Below are 18,325 nucleotides of genomic sequence, written 5' to 3' on the forward strand. Positions count from 1 at the left end.
AGCTGCTAAAAAATAAAAAGGAGAGGTAACATGCTCATTTGTCATAAGGGCTCTTAAAAATTTTCCAGTCGACGTCCGGAAGCAAAATAATCTGTGCTGCAAAGCAGGTGCAAAGATGCAATGAAAAAAATGGCCACCCTGCTAGAGTTAGGAGAGGCTAAAGCTCAGCTAATTTCTAAATAAAAAGGAATTAGAACAAAAAAGAGAGAAAGATGCTTCAAGGAGAGAAAGGGTGGGGGTTCAAAGGAAGGGAAACTATTAACACCAGAAAGAAAAATGGCCGGTGAGAAAACAGGGGAGGGGCCTTAGAGGGTTCCAAGGCCTGCACATGGCCCTGAACAAGGCAGAACTTATCCCAGTTGCTGGAGCTTCACCCGCTGCCAACATTCAGTTAACTGGTGTGTATGGGAGACAGGAGGCCTACAGGCTTCACCCAGTTAATTACCTTTAGTGGAAGCTGAGCTGGAGGGTCGCTTGAGCCCACTCAGGCCCTGAAGAGGGATGTCACCACCTTCCAAGACACTTTTATAAATCTGCCTCTCATTCTCCAAGCTAGTGAGATCCCCAGGAGCCCCATCTGATTCCCTCTTCACTGCATGGAAGTTGGAAGAATATACACTATCAACGAGGTAATTTTAAAAGAGAGAAGAGGGAGGAAAAAAGGTAAGAATAGAAGTTAGCATTTCTTAGCATTTAAAAAAAAAAAACACATTACCTAATGAGGATGGGAAACATACCTCCTAGCATCCTAATCAAGCACTATCCTTTCTAAGCATTCCTATTTAGACACACATTTCTACAAATAAGACAGGCCCATGGACCCTGAATGCTCAGAAATCTCATCCAAACAGCAATGTATTCTAGTTGGGATGACTGCATCTGTGATTTAAAAGAATAAAACACTTCCTAGGGAGGGAGGGCAGGGGGGAGGAGGAACCAAGTGGCCACCCACAAGATGGTGTAGTCGAGAACATAAATGGAGCCTCTGACATGTGCCCAGCCAATGTTGGCTGTTTCAAGTCCACTACTCGGATTATTTTCCTGGGTTATCCTTCATAAGCGCTTTGGCTGCTTGAATATTAAAATCAGCAATGAAAGGAAGCAGCCCAACTGTCTTGGTTCTCCAGGAAAATCAGCAACCAAGTGAAATTGGAACCTGAGATTCTCAGTGATCTTATCACAGCCAAATTTTGCACTCACTTCTTTCAAGTTTGTGTTCAGAACTTTATGACATGTATTATGAGCATAAACTACTGCTCATTTAAATCCTTCATTTATTTTTATCTTGTTAAAATCTAGGTATTTTTGCAAGTTACCACAAATCCTTTTTGGAATGAGGTGGGGCACAGAAAAAAATTCAGCGTCTTTACTCTCAGCCCTTCCCTTCCCCTGAGCCCACTTCTCCATGCCTGCACCCACAGACACATGCGCATGCACACACACGCTCTCTGCCTGGATAAGTGAATGACTCCTTTCCCACAAAAGTACTGTACACAGGATTCTATTAGGCTGCCTTTAATCCTACTGAATTAAGTTTACCAGTATGAATACAGATTTTTCAGCTGAAGATCTGCACTTGCTTTATCACGCTCTAGCCATCTAGCTTTCCTTCTACCTATCCATCAATGGTGGCATTTTTTACACTCCATAAAGCTGGCCTTTCCTTCTGTGCACAGCCCCTGCCTGAGTCCCATGGCCACAGACAGTCATGGCAATAACTACTCTACACACGACTGGGCAAGACATCCTATACGGGAGGCACTGTGCTAAGTCCTGATGATCATTCTCTCTTTAATCCTCACCGACAATCCCCCTTCTGTCATTTTTCAGATGAGGAAATGAGGCACAGAGAGATTTGGTATAACTTGTCAAAGCAGAACGGCAGAGCTAGAGCTTGAACCTCTGGTCACGTCCATCACAGGCACTGCCACTTAACTGAGCCCTCACCAGCTGCCCACCACTGGCTAAGGGCTTTACAAGCTCTATTTAAGGGGACCTAGCGGGGGGTATTGGGGAAGGGGCAAGGCTCTCCCAGGTCCCTCATACTCTGTGTCCTCGGTGAGGGGACCAAATGCTTCCCCCCTTTCCTCAGCCCAGACAGAAAAACGTTACTGGGGTTCTCTCAATGCTGAAAACATAAGAGCGCGCAAATGAAGTGAGAGCAGTTTCCAGGTGTATGCCTCATGGTGAGAAACCTCCGGGAGGGGTGAGATGGTGCCAGCTTCTTTCCCCCAGACCACGCCCTTATTTGCCCACTAGACTATAGGGTCCTTCAGTACATTCAATAAAGATTTGTTGAATGAATAAAAGGTCCTATTTCCTAAGAGTAAAATTAGCATACGCAATCTGATTAACAATATGTTTTGATTTGTGAAATTGTTATTAGAAATTCTTCCACAAATATAAGAATATAAAATTTACTTCAGGCTAGCTCCTGACATCAGCGATGTCACGCACGGTGATTAAATGAAAGGCTGCATCTTCTGAAAGTAAAACTGGCATACATGATGGCGTATCACCACAGTGGTGGAAAGAGTTAAGACTGCGGGGAATTGGGACAACCCAGGCTTCCGCTGGCTCCTCGCCACTGCCTGGAGGTACCACTCCTACCCCCAGAGATAAAGGTTTGGCTTTCCCTGGCTCAGGGGCCAGGCCAAGGGACGTGGGCTGTCACCAAATGCAGCTTTTGCCTGCCCGCTTCTACCTGCAGGGGGCGCTCACAGACATAGTCCCAGGTTTTGATTGATAAAAGCTGTCAATTCCTGCTAAAGAGCTGGGAAACACCTGTAGGTGGCTTGCAAGCCTGTGGCACTATATGCCAACATAAGTAAATGTCAGCCCATCTAAGCTAGCTTTAACTTTGAATTTCCCAATTAAAAATACATCTGTCCCTTTTCTAAATTTCCTACTCATGGTCCATCCTCTTCCCTTTGGTTGTATTTTCTGATTTTGCCCTTCAGTTTAACCTGTTTCTCTTTTGTGTAACCCCAACTTTAGAAAGATCCATGTACACACAGTACCCAACTTAGGATGGTTTGACCTACAATTTTTCAGCTCTATGAAACATTTATCAAGATGTAACCCCATCGTAAGTTGAAGAGCATCTGTGTAGATGTCCTTTATCCTTGCTGACCAACAGCTGTGATGACTGAGGTTCACTTTGTGAAGGGATGGTCTCTAAAGCCCCACCCGCCTTGGTTTGGGGCTACCACACCTCCCTGGGCACTGGAGAGCGTTACATTATACTAGATTTGGTCTGAGGCTGCCTCCATACTAAGAGTATATTCTTATAAAAGTAAATGAGTCTCAGCCAATTATAGCAGCTGAGCCAATCACAGGCTGCCAACTAATCAGACCACGTCCATATGAGGCAAAAGCCTCATCACACCTTGCAAGAATAAGGCAAATTCTGAGCTGTAAACCAGTCAAGCTGTTTCTGTACATCACCTCATTTTTCTGTCTATAAATACTGCCTGCCCAGTTGCTGGGTGGATATCTCTGAACCTCTCCTGGTTCTGAGGGCCGCCCAACTCATGAATCCTTCTTTGCACAAATAAACTCTGCTAAATTTAATTTGACTAAGGTTTTTCTCTTAAGAGTGACTTTCACAGCAGCTTCCATCCTGCTGCTCCTGCTGCCATCTGAATTGCCTCAGCCTTGGTCAGAACTTCCAAAGTTAAGTTCCTCTTAACTTTGTTCTGTCATGACTCTTGGTCATCACTGCTACCTGACCTCACACTTGCTCTATTTCACCTGCCGTCAGGACTCACCCCACCCTAGCCACCCCATGCTCTGGCTTTTTTCCACCCATTATCACCACGTTTTCCTGCTTCCCACCAGGACAACAAACCAGCACTCAGGAAACCTCTCAGAATGAATTTGCTACAGCCAATTGTTTTCTTTCTGATACCAAAGCCAACAAAACATGCTTTTTCCAGATGTGTAGCATTTTGTAACTAAGGCACCCCTTGTTTAAAAACTATTATCCAAGAGCTTTAGAACAATGTTTTTAAATGTATCATCTCCATCAGCTCTTCATTTGTCCCACTGTACAAAAGGAGAAACTGAGGACCACAGTGTTGAAGGCATTAACCAAGGTGACAGAGTCATTGGGTCCTTTCTGTGTCCAAGTAGATTAGAGAGAATGAGAGAAGAAGCCATATACTCCCAGTTGATTGAGAAAGGTCCAATCAGGATTAGGAGCTACTGATTAATTAACAAGTTAAACTCAAAAGCTCAGCTCTTAGTAGCCTGGATTGAGCCAGATTTTAGATCAGAAAAAACAAGCCAAGAGAATTCAGCCTCTGGCTAAGATGCGGAGCTGGCTGCTGAGTTTCAAGAGGATTCAACAAAAACACACTCACTGGAGGAATAAAGTGAGAGAACAGGGCAATCATCATAGGGCCAAGTGTTCCCAACTGTGCTAACAGGCTGGCTCTGGAGGCAGTGGACAGGGTCCTGGAAGGCTGGGATTCCAGCCCAACTCCAACGAGGAATGTGGATCACCTGAAGCAAACCTGCTGTTTAATAACTTGCAAACCAGTCTGTTTCTCTCAGCCTCAGTTTCTTTCATCTGTAAAACTAAAGGCATGGTAAAAATGTCCAAGAAATCCACCTGCAAATTTATACAGACCTTTCTTTTAAGTTCCAGACACATGCATGCATTCAACTGCCTTCTAGACCTCTCTACCTTGATGTTCCTCAGGCATCTTAAACCCAATATCTCCCAAACCAAACCCAGCTCTGTTCCTCCACCTCTAATCACCTATGCCAGAAAGCCCAGGGGATCAGTTCCCTCCCTCTCCTTGCTCCTCAATACCTAATCAGTCACCAGGCCCTGCTTCTTCCCTGTCCTTGACACAGTTCATATCAGTCCCTTCACTCTACTTCCCTGGTCACTGCCTCACCACCACTCACCTACAACCCTGCGACAAGCACACCATCACTCCCCCAGCCTCCAGTTCTGACTCCCTCCAATAATCTCTGCAAATCACTGCTGGTGACATTTCTAGAAAAGATCTCATCATGTCAATCCATTGCTCATTTATTTGGTCAACAAATATTTACTGAGCACCTACTAAGTATCAATCATTCTCCCAGGTGGAGATTCAACAGGGAACTGAACACAAAAAATTCTAGCCTCACGGAGATTATATTCACTGTTCAAACCCATTTGATGATTTCAGGAAGGAAAAAAAGTAACTGTTGTTAACTGACTTTGGGGGAGGGAGTCTAGACAATCCTCTAGATGTTTCATCATTTGTACTGCATGAAAAAATTATTTTTATGTATATATAATGTCATTGTTATTCACATTTTATTTGCAGCTCCTCTATAAAGCTTCCTTGACCTTTCCTCCTCCACAAAGCAAGAGATGCTCACTCCCTCCGGGTCCCATCATTGCAGTTACCACACTGGATTCTGGTTATTTACAAGTCTGTTTCTCCTGTTACCCTCTGAACCCCTTGAAGGCAGGCAGTTTATCTTATTAATCTTTGCATGCATGGTTGTTCAATAAATATTAGGAAAAACAATGATTCTATATAATTGAATACCTACATGCACAGATTCCTGACATATTTGTAAAGCCCAGGGGAATCTCTGATGTTTCATATAGTGCTTCAGGTTATGATTTGTGTTTTGTTCTTAATTCAGATTAAAGGAAAAAAGTGTTCTCTGTTTTACCATCACCACCTGAGTGAGCAACTTGTTCTTGAGTGCCACCTACTGGCCAAACACAGTAAAGCTCTTAGGTTAGGAAAACAGCGTGAGTGCTAATCAATGCTGAAATACTAAGCGATGATGGAAAATCATCAGTAAGTAGTTCGTACTAGTGATTTACAGACCTGATAATGCTAGGGAAATAAAATGCAAAATTGGACAGACACTGTGATGGTAACTATAAAAAATATATTTTGAGGGCAAGGACTGGTAGTTATATTAGGATATTGGAACTACGGCTGAATTTCTTCCTCTCTGTTACCAGGTTCTTCTAATATTGTGATATGTAAGCAATGTTAATTAACTAAACTCTAAATTGCAGTCTATTCAAGATATGAACGTGGGCCATTTGTGATTCCTCCATCTTCATTCCCTGGGTTAGGGCAAGTCCTGCCCATGTTTCTTCAACACAGCATTCCTGCCCATCCAGTGAAAGGGGCCACGGCCACTTCTCAAGTTGCCTGCCTTGGTGCTAAGCGAGTTATTCCAGTTCATCAAGATTTCTAGATCCATTCACTTATTCAGCAAACATTTGGTGTACACTTTCCTTTGTGTCAAGCACCCACTTGGGCTGGTTCTTCACAATTCCAAATATGAAAAAATCTTACTCATTTGGACAAACTGGGAGAAAACCAAGCCCGTTTACTGAAAAATCCCCAAATGATAGAATAGCAGGAGGAAAAACTCACCTATTCCTGCCAAGTATTTCATGAGAGCTATGAAATAGCTCATAGAGCTATGACTGAAAAACAGAGGTCTTTGGAGACGTATTTCAATGATATAGAATATATACAATGAGAGGGTCTGAAAACAATTTGCTCTTTTAAGCAGTTTACATTAGTCCTCCTCAACCCTGCCAATCCAATATTACAAATAGTTGCTTAAATTATTTTTAGTAGATCAAAAACATTAAACTTTAGTATGCTTTCTGCTAATTCACTACCAAAGTCTGAATCAGTATGGTGCAGGTGATAGTTTACTGCTGACACCAGTCCCCTGGTCTAGAACTTCATTGTTCCTGCTCTGGACAGAGCTCTGCCACTTGCCAGCTGTAGAACCTTCTTAGCATTACACTGCCTCGATGTGCCTGTTTCCTCACCTATACAATGGGAGTAGAAATAACACCTGGGCCTGGGATGTTCAGAGGATTAAAGAGATTAAGGTGGATAAAATGCTAAGCATAGGGCATGGCACACAATAAATCACTAAATTTGCTCAATAAATCACTAAAATTATTTTACTCAAGACCTGTGCTCCTAGCCCTGAATGCTCGTGGTAGGTGCTTCCTCTTCTTAACACTTTTAACCTTTATAGTCTACATTTGCCACTTTGCCTTTTCATGTACTAAAACTTACTTATATGTGTTTTGTCCCCAAAACTGTTAAGAGACTATATCCCCATTCCTATTATAATACCTAGCATAGTGTCTTAGACCCAGTAGAGCTAAGGAATTCACTCACCTGGCTGCCTGAAGCAGACTTTTCTACCTTGTGCATTTCAGGGAGATGTGGGGTGAGGAGGTGGAGGCAGGGGTGACCAGGCAGTATGGTTAACATGGGCAGTCAAGACACAAACATGTGGTCTTGGGGACTAAAGAGTTTGCTGGGAGCTGTTGCCTTGAGGAAGCCCTTTATCTGCAGATAGCCTAAGGTGATCTAGGGGGTTTCACCTCTGAAAGCACATCTCTGGAACCTAGAGGATGGGTGACTTGTTGTCACTTTTAGAGCTGAAGGCACAGCTCAACTGGAAGCTCTTTAAAAGAGAGTGAAACTCAGAGCCCAAATAGAGAGAAAGGGGAGAAGGTCCCAATGCTACAACTAAGCCCTGAAGCCTCTCTGTCATACTAGGAGCTTGATTACCAATCCCAAAGTGGGAGAAAGAGACTATACCTAGCCTTCTCCAAGGTGAGAACTGTCCTCTAAGGCAGGTAACTTTTCCTCTAGCTGCTGTCTTAATACATCTTCCCAATTTCTTATGTCCTGGGCATATTCATCATGAAGCACACATATTTATAGAGAAAAATTAACATAACAGATCTAGCTAGAGCTTTTGATCACTACCCTAAAAGGATTATGCTTTTTCCATTTTTCTACTGAAATACTCAAACACAAGCTGACTGACTTTTCCTGCAAGGTAGATAGCACATGCCCAAGTGACCGTAACACTTGTCAAAAAAATCCATTTTGCTCACTGTGAACTTACCAACCCAAATAGAGCAGACAGTAGTTGTGCCTTTCCTCCTCATCATATTTCAAAGAATGAGCTACAGATATGATGGTGAAAAGGTAAAGAAATGCTCCTGCCAGAACAAGCTCCTTTCCCAAATTTATTGGCTGCACCGGGCACTATGGAGATTGTGCTTACTGGCAATTATATAAACACAAGAGTATAATTCAGGTATATGGTCACAGACATAAGGGCCATAAGAGGCAATACCAGGAGACTGGGTTTAGAAAGGCTCAGTTAGGGCCTATCTATAAGAGCTAAAATGTTTGCTATTTGCCATGTATGTAATGGGGGTGGGCTGGGGGTAAGCACTGAACATTTTTGCGTGTGATAATAACTGTATAGCAAAGTATTGAGAAAGGCAATCTGCTGGAGGATCCGCTATGGTTTGAGGGAGGGGAAAGGAGGCTGTGGCTGCCCCTTGGAGTTAGGAGGCATGCATGCACCACGGAAACAGAGGCCAAGAACTAATGTGCGGTACAAATCCACATTTCTGAGAGAGTCAGGGAAGCCAGTCCAACCTGGGCCCCACCTTCCCCCATGACAGGTCCAGTCTGAGGACTCAACCCCACCAAACCTCCCCCATCTTTATCCCAGATGTAGCCTGTCTCAGTCACAAACACACCTCCAGCTGAGAACAAGTAAATGAGAACTTTGATTCTAAACTTAGACAAATAAACTCATATTCTAAAGGTAAAGATGTCAACATGGGGAAAGGCTTATCAAAGGTAATATGCATCACCACAAAATTAATTTTAAAGAGGAGAGAACAGAAGAATAATTTGAAATCTATAATTAGATTGCTATGTATCAAACTGCACATCATTCAAAGCCGCTAGACTGATACAAATATAACACACCTTGGGTCTAAAACACAAGCCTCTCTCTTCCCATTTCTGACATATTAAGCCATGTAAACAAAGTGGAATGGCAACTTACTATCCAGGAGGCTCTGAAGAAATTTCCGGAGTGGGGCTGACTGCTGAGCTCTGTAAATGTCAAAAAAAAAAAAGAAAAGAAAAAGAAAAAAAGAATGTAGACAATTTATTTTGACTCAGATGTTTCAAGCCAAGGGGAAAAAGAGAAGTCATTTCTTTTCCTAATTTAGAGAAGGATGGCAGGGAATCTGGATGGAAGGTTTTCAGTGCTGGTGGAGGGCGGTGCTGTTCCTTTGGGAAGAGAAATTTCTGGGCAGGTGGGCTCCTACTCTCTAGTCTTTTGCCTTCCAGCAGATGCAGCCAAGGCTCTCTGGGTGGATCAGGAGATGGCCTCTGGCTCAGGTGTATCTTCAGCCCCAGGCCCAACACTGGGCCAACATGCACTTTGACACAGATAGCACACCCTTCACCAGCTTCCCCCCAGTCCTGAGGCCCCTGCTGAGCCCCCTGCAGACCCCTTCATGCGCCCCAAATGCCACATCCAGAGAAAGGGTTACCCAACACTTCAAGTACAGAATATAGAAAAGTGCATTTTAAAAGATCACATACTGTATGTATTCAGATAACTTACAGACACAGAAGTGTGGAAACGGGGAGAAATGCAATTTCACAAAACCTATTGATGACCACTTCAGCATGAATGGGGGAATGCTTTATAACATCACAGGCCGCCACACAAAAGGAAGACAACAACCAAGAGCTACATGCAGAGAAAAAGCAACATTATGTAGTTTGAGATTTCTGTTGTCTTGGAGAGAAGAATGCAAAGGGTTCAGTAGGAGGGTACTTCAAAAAGTTCATAGACAGATTCATTCTATTTTTCCACAAACTTTTTAAAGTACTCTTGTATATTTGTTTTTAAAAATAATGTGGTAGCTGAAAAAAATCAATATAAAAGTTAACTTATAAAGGTACCCCTATTTCTAATAATGACCGTTTCTCTAATAATGACCATCTTAAAGAAAACAAGCTATCTAGAGAACAGACATTTGGGGAAAGGAGAGAAAGAGGAAGGAAGAGATTATGAAAGAGGGAAAAGGAGATGACAGGGAGGGGAGGCAGCCCTCATCAGGGGCTCGCTCACCCACCTGGCTCTCTGCCTACTGAAACATCCACCCTCAACCTGTTGGGATAGGGGTCCTTTCACTTCTGGGGGCACCTCTGCCCCAGAATGAGGACTCTACCCCACCCCCATTATTCTTCAGAGAGGGCACCTGCTCTTACCTCCATGTTCATCCTCCAGCCCTTTCAGTTGCACTGGTCTTGCCCATCTGTCCTCTCTTTGAGTCTCCTATGTTTTGGCATCTGTCCCATTCTGGTCTTCTACCCTTGAAGACCTTGTCCTGGTCTCCATCTTGGAAAAATTCTTGCATGACCCTGCAGAGTCCTCTGGGAACATACCCTTTCATCCTTCCCTCCCTCTCTCCCTTCCTCCCTTGATCACATCTTCTCAATCAGTGCTGCACCCCTGCAAGACCACCTGATTCTCTGCCACACATTCAAACTCCCATCAGCTACTCACCCAGCAACCTCCAAAGTCTTTAGAAACCCTTAGTTTCCAAATCCATTGACCTTTCCTTGGAGTCCATCTTTCTAGACTTCTCTGGAGAACTAGGCAGTTCTCATACTTTCTCCTCTGGCTTCATCATTTGCTTTTCTCCCTACCTCTCTGAACTATTCTTTCTCCAACGCCCCCTTCTCCTGTCCCATGTCATCTAACATCCCAACGGGCAGTTGTTGAGCTCTCAACCTTTCTATCAACATGATTCCCTTTTCAATCTTTCATCTACATCTGCTCCCAAGGCTTCAAGCACCACCCTTCTTCAGGTGACTCCAATCGAATTCTTAAGCCCTTGCTTCTTTCATGAGACCTCGTCCTGTACTTCCACTGTCTACTATATGACACCCAACCAACAGCGCAAATGTCAATTACCTAAAACTAACTCCCTCATCTTGCCTCTGCACTGATTTTCTTCCCAGCTTTCTTACATGATGTGCTTATGTCCTCATTCTTTCCAGCTGCCTGGCTAAAACCCTAAAGTTGTCTTTGTCTCCATCCCACCCACCAATTCTTTTTTCTTTGCACCAATTAGTCAAAATGTCCCATTCTAATTTCCCTGGTGATCTCTCTCACAGCTACCTTCGTCTCACGCTGGTGCACCACAGCATGGGTTCTCACTGCCACACGCCCAGAGCACTACCATGACCCCTGTGCCCCATGAGACTCCAGTTTCCTTCTCCCTCCAATCCGACCTCTCTAGAGCAATGACACTAATCCTCCTAAAACACTTCCCAAATCACATCACTGGTCTGAGGGCAAAACCCACCCACTCCTTAGCCATATTTTCTGAGCCTCTACAATCCAAGGTCAACCCTTTTTCCCAAACCTACCTCCCACTATTCCCACTACCAATTTCCTATTCCAGCTTAACTCGTCTTCCTTAAATACACCTTAAACATGTGTACTTCGGTGCTCTTTCTAATGCTTTCATGATACCTCAAATGGATACCCCCCACTTTTACCAGGTATCTAAGTTCCATCCACCCTTTAAGATCTTGGCTAACTCCTTTGAGAAGTATTTCCTGACCTCCCACAAGATTTCTCTTCTGGCACTTAGAGCCCTGACCATTCACTCAGCTCTTAGCAGGCACTGCTGTGTTCACTATTAGAGATCTTTATGAGTGTGACTGACCTGTTAAGCTCCTGAAGACAAAGTCCCTTTTGGTACTGATTTAGAACCAGCATGTCTCATACACATTCAGGGCTAACGGGCACCAATTAACTGAGCCAACATGAAGATGATCCATTTGTGCACCAGATGCTCTTTGTGCCCACCCTGTCCCAGGCAGAGTTCCAGGTACCGGAAGCAGGCTCTTCCCTCAGGGATGCTGCAGTTAGTTCAGTGGCTCTCTAGCGGCCTCCCATCCTTGGGCTTATTATTTTGGACTACTTTGAAAAGTACCCCTCTGATTTGTCTTCATCCAACGTGCTATCTTGGATCTCCCAAACTGCATCCCAGCCCATTCTTGGACTTACCTGCAGACACGGTTCTTACTCCAGAACTGGGTGTGATCACTCCCTACGTTGGATCTTCAATTTGACAGTGGCTATACCTGATTCCAGTCTCCAGCCCGGTTGGAAACTCAGCCCCCTACTCCCTATTCCTGCCTCATCACCCATCTACCCCAAGCGTGTGCACAGTGACCCACCTCTGTGCACCCTTCAGGTTCCGAAGAAGGATCCAGGCCTGCCCAAAAACCCTTCTGCCTCCCTCATCCTCCAGGGACTCTGGATTCACAAATCCTAACTCCCTTGATTGGCCTGCAGCACCTTGGCTTCTGACTCTCATATCCCAGCCCCCCCTTGGCTGCTGTCACAACCCCCAGTTTCTGCACCCCTTCCCTGCTTTGAGTCTCTGGCACTCACATGACATTTCGCACCCAAGTCACTCATGCTGGTGCTCTGACCCTCCTCATCTTAGTTCTGCTTAAGTACAACACGGATCCGTTGGCAGCTTCCACTTTTCCTGCTATGCTTTGTGGACCCTCCTATCCTCTTTAGCAATGTCCACATTCCTTTTTTATTGTCTTAAAGATATCCTTTCCTTGTAAGAATCTCTTTTGTTTATCAGGAAGCCCTAGGGACAATTCTGTGAACATTTATTGTTTTTTTTGCCCTCGGAACCGCATTTACCTTGGACTCTCTCTCTCACCCTAACCCTAACCCTAACCACATTCTGACACAGCTCCAATATCAATGCAGGTTCAGTTTCAAACACTCGTTTGTGTTGAGGCTGTCTGACCTCTGGAGTGCATTTTTTCACTGAGAACTTTCTGAGCTTTAAAATTATAACTACTACTATTCTGACAGTGCCATGCACAGAACAGACACTCAAATCACTGCTGCTGTGTTTTTTGAAAATGGTCTCTGAGGTTGGTATCTCCCAGAGCTGGAAAAAAGACAAGGAAATTGCCAGAAATAGCTCCCTGAAAATTCAGAGAAGGTACACAGAGGCAGAGGAAGAGAACTTAAAGTGTTGCCCCCTGAAAGCAGAGGAAGAGAATTTGGTAAAGGGAGCAATTTAAATCACCAGTCAACTCTGAATATATTTGAAAAATCTCCTGTAAGGAAGATGCCAAGCTCAAAGAAATCCAAGCAAAATTAACTTGGGTGAAGGTGGGGTGGGAAAAGGAATCTAAAACAGGAGCCCAAAAGCCATGCAGCTTAAAATAACCAGCATAACCATCCGTCACCTCGACTACATCAAAAACCATAGAACAAAGAAGAAAACAAAGCAGAGCTTGAAAAGGAACTGATGGCATGAGAAAAACCCGGAAATACCTGTGGCAGGTTTGCACTGGGTGCTTTATTAATCGTCTCCATTTTTTCTAAATCTGCCTCTAACTCTGTCTGGCAAGGGTTGAGATCTTTTTCTAGATTAGTCTGGTTCAAGAAAGAAAAGACGGGAAAGAATGTTTTAGTTTAGAGGAAAGGGAGAGAGAATGAAAGGTTAAGTTTGAAAAAAAAACGAATTTTTTTAGTGTTATACTTTAATAAGGCCAGATGGCATGACTAATACACAAGAGCTCACTAGAAATTAGAGACATGAAAACAGAGAATGCAATATTAGGCATATAAAAAAGAAACCCTATAGTAATCAGCTTTAAAAATCTATTCTACTTGCTAAACAGAACTATAAATACCACAAACACCTACCTTTAAGGAAATACCTATTTTCTCTCTCTTTTCAGAGTATGGTGACTGTGACAAATACTATATGTCAGAAGAATAAGTAACTGCTTTAAAAACCTCTAAACATTAGTATATGTCTTAGAGACTGTTAAATAGTCTTATTACCAAGCCAAAAAAAAAGTTATCACCAATTTTTTTTTAAAAGTGATTTAAGAAAAGAAAAGAAAACCCACAACACACTCACACTAACCAAAGCTAGAGAGCACACACACAGTTCAACGGAGGAGGCACAGCAGAATTACCTTTCTATCCTCTCTAGGAAGGATAGAGCAGTCTCCAGGAGTATAATCCCATATCTTTTTGGGAGGCTGACGGGAAGCAGAGGAGGAAATGAAGAAATGAGCATAAAGACATAAAGACAAACATGGAGACTGGTTCAAACAAAGAGGGGCACACCAGGAGAACCTACCAACACAGAAAGGTGAACTCAAAAGCAAGGGAGTGGGCACTCTGCCTACGGACGCAAGGCCACCTGTCCCAAGGAGGGACCTGGAGGACTTGGGAGTGGAGCCACTAACTAGGAAGTTTCTTTCTATGTCTATGTCTCAAGAACAAACCATCACTGCATTCTAAATTTTGAAAAACTAAAAAAAAAAAAAAAAAAGGGGGGGGGGACGGGGGTAGAGCACTAACATGAATTTGAACAGAAATTGAAACTTTTAAATTCTTCATTGTTCTTTTTAAACTCAGATCGACACTGGAGATTCTATATATTTGAAGCAGTCTTCCACACAGTAAAATTCTGTGTGTGTTAACAAATGTGTGAATTAAGAAGTTTAGCCAGTGGAGGGTAGGCTGAAGTAAATGTGCTTTCTGTGATTTGTGGCAATGAAATCCACATATAAAATGGGTGTTAAATAGTGAACAAGACAATTTCACACTACTGTTAAAACCTTATTTTACAGTTTAACTAGACTTTGATAATACTGCTAGTGGTAGAGATACACCTTCTATCTCCCTTAGAGAACACAGTTTAAACTTAGAATTTAAACAGTAGACTGTAAGTTTACTTTCTTTCTCTTTCAACCCTTCATGTTAGAATTAGAGCTGCATTCCTAAGACAGAAAGCTGCCAAGGTAAGTCTAGCAAGGGAGGGGTTCTGAGGGTAGGACAACAGAAGTTACAAGGCACTTCTAACTTTGGAATCTCTCTCCCAACGAGTGGACCTCCTTGTTTCTGCCTACTTATATTTGAAATTTCTTATATAATGACATCTGGAGAGATGAGAAACAGGAGATCATTAATAGCTCCTAAAACTGTACATATTTCATTATAACCAATTCTATGGAAGCATTCAACTCAGTTCATGTTGTGAAATTTTGCCTTGAGTTTACAGATAGGAATCAAGTCAATTTCTGAAGAAATCAGAGGAAAAACAGAAGAAAAGGCTAATATGTAATGAATCTGCAAATGAAAAGTAATTTGATTCTAAGGTACGTTCGCCATTGACAGCAACAGGTCAGTAACGTCACCTCTGTATATTTTGCATTTTTTTAAAAAGTAAGGGGTAAAAAGACAAAAAAAAAAAAAAAAAAGAAAAGAAAAGAAAAGAAAAAAGGGCCGAGCCCGTGGCACACTTGGGAGAGTGCGGCGCTGGGAGCGCAGCGACACTCCCGCCACGGGTTCGGATCCTATATAGGAATGGCCGGTGCACTCACTGGCTGAGTGCCGGTCACGAAAAAAGACAAATAAATAAATAAATGAATAAATAAATAAAAGCAAGGGGTATTAGCAATTATCATTCATCTTTAGCACTTAATATACTTGGATTGGTCATCTGAGGAAGTAGACTTTTTAATATCACTATGGTACCTCTACTTATTTCTTTACTGAAAAACAAAAACAAGAACAAAAACCCAAGACAGCATTTACAAATTTAATTGGTTTTAAATAATCCTCCCGGTCCCTTAAGTCTTGAGTTATTTGCTATCCTACAACAACTTATTGGAGCTAAAAGGCATTACAGTCAGGATCTTGCTGAAATTTCAGTTCATTTTTGGTGGATATAAGTGAAAGGGTTAAGAAAGAAGTTGAGGGTATGGCTTGTGTCAAAATTCTACACAAGGGAAGTGGTCCCGAGTTGGTGTGGGGGGAGAAACGATGACCCACATGATTTGGTACAAGTTTTAATTTCATTCTGCTTCTAAATGGCTGAAAATTTTTCCAAGACAACTTCCATGGTTTACATCATTTTATTTATGTCTCATTCTTTTGTGATCTAGAGTGGTAGGGACAGGAAGAGAGGTAAAGAAAGGAAAAAATTTCTTCCTACCACACCTTCTCTTTTAAAGTAAGACCTACAAAAAAGGGAGCAGTCCCATTGGAAGGACTCTGAGGTTTGTGCAAGGAATGCACATGGCTTTGGAGTAAACACCATTTTGGAAAAGCAGCTCTAAGTCTTTAAGAGGCAGTTAAAGCAATGGGATAGGGATTCAAGTTATAAGAAGGCTCCAACATACAAATGCACTGTGCTCTCAGCATTGCCTGAAGTGGTTGTGTGGTACTCAGACTACAGTTTCAGTTAGAAATGGTGTTAATTTACCAAGCTATTCATAGAGCCTATTTAATGTATGCTGGGACTGAAATACTGTCTATTGTCAACAAAACATTATTTGCAATGATAGATTTAGTAAAGCAAACCAATCACAACTAATTAGAAAAAAAAGTTGCATAATTTTTCCTAAAAGTTAATATTTCATATAAAACTAGTTATTTGGCAGATAAGGAGATAGCTAGAAATTTGTGGATTCTGGGATTTCAAAAGTCAATGGCATAAACTCTTTATTAAACATAATTTAAAATGAATAGCTTTTGCTTTCCTTGATAAAAGTGTAGCATTATTGTTGCATATACCAATCCTGGTCTTTTGAGGGGTGAAGGGGAAAACTACATATATCAAAAGAAATCTTTTTGTGAGCAAATTGGGCAGGTTTTAAGAAAAAGAAAAGGAAAAGGTTAGGATACTGTTAAATATTTTCACGTGGAAAAGACTGCCTGAGGTACACTTAACTTATGTCTGAATGGTGAACAGCAGAAAAAGAAAGGAGAGAAAGGTGAAGAAATGAGAAAGCTTCGGGGAGAGGAGAAGAAAGGAGGGTAGACTTTGGGTTAGATGCTTCCCTCTCCACTGGCCACTAGGTGGCGGTGCTCATCCAGGACAGCTCTGCCTGTACTGGGAGACAGGGTCTAGGAAGGGATCACCTCTTCCTTCAAGCAGGATGTCTGCAAGTTAGGTGCTCCTAACTCAGAAGATGCCTGAACTTTCAAACAAAGCTCAGAATCACTCAGGAAAATTAGCAATTTCTCTTCGTCTTCATGAAAAATATACATCATGGATTTTAACATTTTATTGAGCTATAAAGTTAATTCCTCTCTGCAAATAAAACTGTCTTCCCAAACCACAGTTTAATTTAAAAAGCTGGATTCAATGCTTAAAGTCTCATATGAACATCTAATAAAATGTTGTGTTTTTATACACTTAACTCCCCCACCTGTAAATTCTTTCTGCAGCAGTAATAATTAAGACTTTAAAGTAGCTATAGTTTAAAGTCAGTTTCCAATCATCTCTAGTGAAAGGATGAATTATATTCTCCCTTCCGTTTGATTCTCCTTTGGGTGCAGGGCTAACAAAATCCTTCTTTAAGTACCAAAAATCAATTTGTACCAAAGCCAACTCAGATATGCCATGGGGAAGCTGCAGAACATTAAGCTGAACACAAAATTTGCTAGAATTCTTAATTCCCATTTCAAATTTTGTGAAATATTCTAACACAAAATCATTCCCTATAAGTTACCGTAATGGGGTTGCATTTGTGGGTCACACCTGCACAGAAGGATGACCCTTTTGGGCCTGCTCTGGCATTTCCCTTGTATATGTGCTTTTTAAAATGCTCTTTAAAGCAATGACAGTGCTGGTCTTCTCAGTGTGTAATGCATTCTCCTTGACCTCAGCATGCCATAAGGCCTTTGGTCAAGGAAGTGAGCCAATGACTGAATAATGCCATCCATAAGGCATGTAGTATTTGTTGTAAGTGGTGGGAAGTCCTAAGACAATCAATGATTTAGTCATGCCTCTCTGGGATATTCTGGCAAGATATACTTCCAGAGCTGTCTTTTCTTGAAGTAAACCAAAGAAAAGCTTACAGGTTTGTTGTGAGAAGAGACAATCCCACCATTGACAACCAACATGACTGCTCCCCACTTCCTGAATTCCTTACAAATAGACCTGATTCTGTAGCAGCAACAGTGCATCAACAGCGTTATTTAAAAAGGAGTATAACCACTGAAGCTATTAAACTTACCGGTTTCCCAAACTCCAATTCCGAAAAGAATTTATACCAAGGTTCATTCTTTAAATCTATCTCTTCTGGGCTTATATCCCGACTCTATAAGGGTTGGTGATAGGGAAATGGAAGAAAGAGAAGGATAACATTATGCAAAGATTACATAGGAACAGGCCAGTAGAGATGCAGTGGTTTCCAGATATATATATAGCAACTGCATTCAACAGCAGCAGTCATCCCTTTTAAATGACATCAGCAAAAACAGGGAGTTGAAACAGGAGGGAGAGGATAGGTTTACAAAAACAGGGAAACTGAGGCAGGGAGCAGTGAGTGAATCGTTCTCAGTCCTAAGGCAGATGGCAACTGGGCCACAGATGGAGAACTCTGCACCACACTGCAGGTCT

The 18,325-nt window shown here is 42.3% G+C and overlaps 1 protein-coding gene across 23 annotated transcripts in view; it reads right to left on the reverse strand.

Annotated features, from left to right (window-relative positions):
* SORBS1 (sorbin and SH3 domain containing 1) overlaps window positions 1-18,325 on the reverse strand; it is a 230,309-nt gene that overhangs the window by 38,756 nt on the left and 173,228 nt on the right. For all 23 annotated transcript variants that reach the window (XM_063102731.1, XM_063102755.1, XM_063102750.1 and 20 more), the window contains 5 exons: window positions 17,940-18,023; window positions 13,881-13,946; window positions 13,228-13,329; window positions 8,887-8,936; window positions 446-618 (listed from right to left, as the gene is read on the reverse strand). In XM_063102731.1, the coding sequence (XP_062958801.1) occupies window positions 446-618; window positions 8,887-8,936; window positions 13,228-13,329; window positions 13,881-13,946; window positions 17,940-18,023 (475 nt within the window). The remainder of the gene's footprint in view (window positions 1-445; window positions 619-8,886; window positions 8,937-13,227; window positions 13,330-13,880; window positions 13,947-17,939; window positions 18,024-18,325) is intronic.

This window comes from Cynocephalus volans, chromosome 7, assembly GCF_027409185.1.
Source record: "Cynocephalus volans isolate mCynVol1 chromosome 7, mCynVol1.pri, whole genome shotgun sequence".
In the NCBI taxonomy this organism is placed as follows: domain Eukaryota; kingdom Metazoa; phylum Chordata; class Mammalia; order Dermoptera; family Cynocephalidae; genus Cynocephalus; species Cynocephalus volans.